Genomic DNA, 6,000 nt, shown 5'->3' with positions numbered 1-6,000 from the left:
TAGATAGTACCCTGAATTCACATGAAGAAATAAAGAGCAATGGAAAAGGTAGGTAAATATAAAAGACGGTATATTTTTTTACCTTTCTTCTCTCAACTGATTTAAAGGATAATTGTATAAAATGATAATTACAAAAAATTGGGTTACAACATATAAATCTACAACATATATGATAATAACATCACAAATAAGGGTGGAGGGAATGGAGCTATATTGGAGCACAGTTTGTATATTTCACCAGAATTTAGTTATTACTGATGTGAAGTAGACTGTGATAAGAACAGATGCATATTAAAATCTCTAGAGCAATCACTAAAAAATAACTTAAAAATAGTAAAAAATCTAACAAAAGAATTAAAATGTTACATTAATAATAACTATCTAACAAAAAAGAAGGTAATTAAAGAGGAGCAGGGGAACAAGAAAGACATGAGACATATGTCAAATGCATGGTAAAAGGATAAACAGGAGTTAACAAGGCAAGAGGGTAGGGTGGAGAGGACACCCCACATTTTCTGAGTGTTTCAGACAATGTGAAAAGACTGAGATGAAAGAGCCTGTTCCCTTTTGGCAACTAAAAGCAGTTGGCCCTTCTCCATGGGCCTCAGTGTATCTTCAGAGGAACCAGTATTTGGTTCCTTAAAACAGGTTTAAACAGACAGTATGTAAAATGTAATCACTTCATAGAGGTAGTCAAACTTAACACTGACTGGATAATGGATGCAAAGAGGAGACAGATGGCTTTCTTATTCTCACTGCTGTACTTATTGTACACATTCAGTACAATGGCTGACCATATATATTTTTAAAAAGTCTCCATGAGAGTGAGTATTCACTAAACTCAAAGATTCTTTAGGGTTAATGGACAAATCGAAAGCATCACGGATCAAAATATTTTTCTAAGCACTGTCCTCTTGCTCAGGCCAGAAGCAAGAATAGTGGGAGTTTGCTCTAGTGGTTCTGGATATATAGAGATCAGCAAATTTATGACATCTTGAATAGACTGATAATGTCGTTTAAGGAATAGCGCCACTGCAACAATGACAGAGGACACATCCTCCCTAAATCATGCGTCAGTCATTTCTCTCATCTTTGTCAGAATCAGAAGATTCTTCTGTATCAAAAATGTTGCTCTGCCTCTTGTATTAAACACAGACTACTGCCCATGTCATTAAACACAATGATATACCACTGATGTGAAGTGTGGACAACTGCATTGATGATATTTAGCATAAAAAGTGGGTGCTGGTTCAGTGAAATTGGATTCTTTGCAGTATCAACTGATATTTTGGATGGAAGAAAGTGGCATGACTTTCAGTGGCCCATTTTTTTTTCTGAACATTAGCAGTTACTTACTCTTTCCTTTGCTTGAATAAGTTGTGTCGGTAGCATGGCCACACAGATATCCTTTTGACATGCTACTCTGCATGTAACAGAAAGAGTAATGTTTGTTACAAACTGCTGGAATAGTTGGTAAGGCTGCCCCCCAAAAAGCTGAAACCATTATTCCTCCATAATATTTTCTACTATTGTCTACTTCATTCCTGAACTCACTTCTTCCATTGAGTTCTATAATATTACTTCATGTAATTCTATCTTTAAATATTCCTTTTCAATTTTCCTTTTTTTCTGATTGAACCATTCATGTTGATATTTCTCAGGTTTGTGTCCTATGATCATTCTTTCTCATTCCGCCCCCAAGGACCTGAGTCATTCTAATCAACTTGTGGTGAGTTATTGACTCCCAAATCTGTACCTTCAACTCCAGAATTCTTCCCTAAACTCTACACACATATCTAAATATCTTCAGGATATCTCAAACTTGATGTCTAACAGGAACTTTATATTCAACATGTTCAAATATGAACTTACCCTTTTTAAGGCTATAATTCCTTTTGATTAATAGTTCCATCATTCATCTGAGCTAAAACCTAGGATTCACTCTGGACTCCTTTAAATTCCACATTCAACTAGTAACCAAGTCCCGCTGATTCCACCCATCAACATCTCTTATATATACCTCCCCACCTAGTTTCCTATTTACTCCTGCCTTAGTTCATGCCCTCATCATCCCCGATGTGTTATTACAATGGTTTACCTGGTCTTTTGGCTCACCCCTGCCCTGGCTTCAATCCAGACTCTGTCTTGCTGGCAGTGAACTTGTTGATGTTGATTATTCTTCTGCTTAAAAAGTCTGAATGATTTCCTCAGATTTAACACAGAATAAATTCCAAATCCCTTAAAATAATACAAAATAGTAATTAACCATTGGAAAGATCAACTATTTTCCTCCCATCCCTCCAAGTGCAAATATTGTCTGTTGTCTTAACATAATTATGTAACATATTCAAGTGGCTTACAACACATAAAATTCTTCCAAACCTTTATTACAAATTCTTTTCTGTTATATAGTAACCGTAATACATGACAATTCACTGTCATCCTGCCACAAAGAAAAACAGCCCACAATTATCCACTCCACACACCTGCAGTCTGTTAAGTCCAATACTAGTTTTGTGTTCCCCAGGCTACAGAACTTTACTTAAGTTGGCTTTCTCTTCAGGAGTTTTCCAGTACTGATGTGTTATTATAGTTCACCTCACAATCTTCTGTTTTAGAAAGAAATTATTAGAGTCATTATTCTAATAAATCAGGAGGCTACACTGAGATTGCTGTTTGTCATATTCTTATGTCTCCGAGTATTCTGTTTGGCTTTGTTCATTCTTCTCCTTTCTACTGGAAACTAGATGACACGCGAGACAGAAAGGTTTCAGTATACTCGGAAACATACTTTTGTGGCTGCAGACTAGACAAAGCTAAGTTCTAGGCCCTGAGACTTTCTCTGGTCTTTTTGAGCAGATACCCCTGCTCTTATTTGGCCAGAGAACATTAGCATGGATCACAAATGAAAATAATTCAGTCGGATGGACACATATTTTGCCAAGAATATTTATTTGTTATTGTTGAAAAATACACATAGGCAAAAGGTTGATTAGCTGCTGATTTTCCATAGTACAGCAGGGTATTGTAAGAAAGGGGAAAATAAACCTGTTCTATACATGGCAGTTACATTTCTAAGGCATTTAGGCTTAAAAAGTAGTAGGTGCACCTAGGCCCATTTACTTGAGTTTAAATATACTGAGGCACACCAGGCAGGCAAAGGATTTGAAACTATACAGTAAAACCGTTGCATGCATTTGTGTCTTAGGATTGCATATCCATCCATCCCCCCGAGCCCCCAGTCCGCATCATTCATTTTTTCCACATGAGTTTTGGAGTTGTTCATAGAACACTGGTAATAATCTACTCTTCAAGAGTTTGCTTATAGTGACAACACCAATGGGACACACAGAACAGAACTACTTCATGGACAGGTTCTGTAGACTCTTACCAAATTGAGGCTCCAGTAAGAAAAACACCGATTTGCAAAGGCACAGTGGAGACAGGTTTAATGCATTAAATGTAACATGAATCATTCACAATAACAAGTTTAGTGTTTCAGCGAACTTTTGTTAATACAACACAGTTGGTCACACAAGATACAAATGCTTCTGTTGATCTGTCTTGGCAACTCAGATACGTCAACAGTGCTAACAGTTTAACAGCTTTGTTCTCATCTGACAGAAAATAATGGCAGTTCTGCAAGGCAAATGTTAAACCTGACCGTATGTATTTATTAATTCCACAGTGTTTTGACAGATTATAGGGGATGGAACTCAGAGGATGCTGACACGCTCACTGAGGGCTTTCATCTCTGTTTCTTCGGTCTCAGGACTGTCACTGTGGCCAGTGCTTGGATCGATCAGGTGTGGGGGGTACTTCAGCCCCTGCTCGCCTGCGTACTGCTCCCACCTTGAGTCATCACTCTCATGCGTGATGTAGCGTTCCCCGATTTTGCATTCCAGCTCTCGTAAATCTAACCAGGTCTGATAATCCTGAGGAAGAAAGTGCAAAATATTACCATAGATATGATTAAAACTCATTTAAACACTCTTTCATTGTTGTCAGCTCCCACAACATATATGTTACCCTTTTTTCTTCCACTCCCACCGTGCTATGTCTTTCATCAGGCACCCTGAGGTGACAGCATCAGCACCAAAGCCATCCTATTTACCTGAACTGTGCAAATGCATACTGTTTACAGGATATCAGGCACCAGAAGGTGGGCAATTAATATTTGCAGTCAAACAAAGCAGAATGTTGGTATTCCTTTGGAATTTAATGCCTACAAATAATCCTTCAGTATTTCAGAGGATCGTTTTTCTAAACTTCTAAGTTCAGTGTGAAAATAAAATATTTAAGAGAGAACAAACACATGCATATGCTTTACGTCTACCATGCATTTCTTTTACAAGTATTGCCTTGGATTTAAATATACAGCTTCCAAACAAGTACAGTGCATGACCAGGTGGGCATCTACTTGGATATTTATCAGGATTACACATACAGATGCCTTTGAAATCTGGTCCTTAGAGCTTCATTTTGACCCTTCTTTTTTTGTCTTTTGTTTTTGGTGTGTGTGTGTGTGTGTGTGTGTGTGTGTGTGTGTGTATGTGTATGGTATGGTGTGTTTCTCCCTTATCCAATTTTCCTGGTAGAGAAAGAGGTTTAGAAATACTAAATTGTTATTAAATCCTATGAAGTTGCATGCATTTTGGCAAACAAACTGGTATTATAATTATACTTTAAAAAATATGACAAAAGATTTTTATATATAGTATCAGAATCTTAAATACTTAGAAGCTTATTCAACTGAGAAAATATCCAGTGATTGATTTTTACCTGTAACCAAGGGTGACTCAAGGTCTTATCCACGCTATAGCGCTTTCTCATTTTTACTTGCAGCAAGTTATTGATAAGATCAATGGCTGAAAAAAATTTTTATTGGTAAAAATAGATGACATATCTGGAACATATGCATAATTCATTTATAGTTTATTCCACATCTGCTATTTCACACAGTTAAATGCAACACAGTGATAATAGATACTAGAACCTTAAGAAAATTCCCCTTGAGAATTCTAAAACCTTGGCCTTAATTTAATTTTAGATGCAAAAAAATGAATCGGAAATAATTGTAGAGGAAGAAGTATGAGTTCTTTGTGAGTATGATGTGAATTTCTCTTAGTCTAGTTTCTAATACATTTTTCTGAAGTAGGAGTTTTGTTCAAATATACATCATTTAAATATGTGTAGCACTAATGGCAGGATAAAACTAATATTCAAGAGAAAGCATTTACTAATTTTGTTACAAAATGTGTTTAAAGTTTGAATACACATAATGGGCTCCGTAGTCTTGAATTAAGTGACAGACATCTGGATGCCACATTTAAAAGGAAGAAAATAAAGCAGAACATAGGCCATGACTCATGATAAACTTAGAGCCTAAAAACCAATGGCCCAGTGGTGAAACACTTTTGTCTCTTTCTCTTTATTTTTAAAAATAATCCATGGGGCTTCCCTGGTGGCGCAGTGGTTGAGAGTCTGCCTGCCGATGCGGGGGACGCGGGTTCGTGCCCCGGACCGGGAGGATCCCGCGTGCTGCGGGGCGGCTGGGCCCGTGAGCCGTGGCCGCTGGGCCTGCGGGTCCGGGGCCTGTGCTCCGCAACGGGAGAGGCCGCAGCGGTGAGAGGCCTGCGTACCGCAAACAAAAAAACAAGACAAACAAATAAAAAAAACTATGAATTGGAATTATATCAGCCTTCATTGCTTTCGTAGGGAAGACAGGTAATCAACTTGTCTAACAATAATTCTTCTAAGAGGTTAGAATCACAAACCATCCAGCCTCATACTTTGCCTCTGACTGGGACTTCAACAGAGTGTAATTTAGGAAAAAAAGTGATTCTTCTAGTTATCTAGTCTACAAAGCATCTTACCCAGAGTACCATGTAACAGAGTTCTCACTCACCTTTCTGAAAACTATTATTTTCAGCCTATACCGTTAATTGTTCACTATTTATTAAATTCATTACCTCATGCTTCCCATTCATTCTTGGAATG

The 6,000-nt window shown here is 37.5% G+C and overlaps 1 protein-coding gene across 3 annotated transcripts in view; it reads right to left on the bottom strand.

Moving 5' to 3' along the window:
- Positions 1-2,955: 2,955 nt before the first annotated feature.
- Positions 2,956-6,000, bottom strand: part of PRKD1 (protein kinase D1) — an 83,885-nt gene continuing 80,840 nt past the window's right edge. The window contains exons 15-16 of one of the 3 annotated variants that reach the window (XM_024754950.1): positions 4,783-4,868; positions 2,956-3,935 (exon numbers count right to left, since the gene is read on the bottom strand). In XM_024754950.1, the coding sequence (XP_024610718.1) occupies positions 3,717-3,935; positions 4,783-4,868 (305 nt within the window). In that variant the 3' untranslated portion in view covers positions 2,956-3,716. The remainder of the gene's footprint in view (positions 3,936-4,782; positions 4,869-6,000) is intronic. The other 2 variants (XM_024754949.1, XM_024754951.1) reach the window with 2 other exon arrangements.

This window comes from Neophocaena asiaeorientalis, unplaced genomic scaffold (genome assembly GCF_003031525.2).
Source record: "Neophocaena asiaeorientalis asiaeorientalis breed wild unplaced genomic scaffold, Neophocaena_asiaeorientalis_V1.1 scaffold359, whole genome shotgun sequence".
Lineage (NCBI taxonomy): Eukaryota > Metazoa > Chordata > Mammalia > Artiodactyla > Phocoenidae > Neophocaena > Neophocaena asiaeorientalis.
This window is presented reverse-complemented; position numbering and strand designations above follow the sequence as displayed.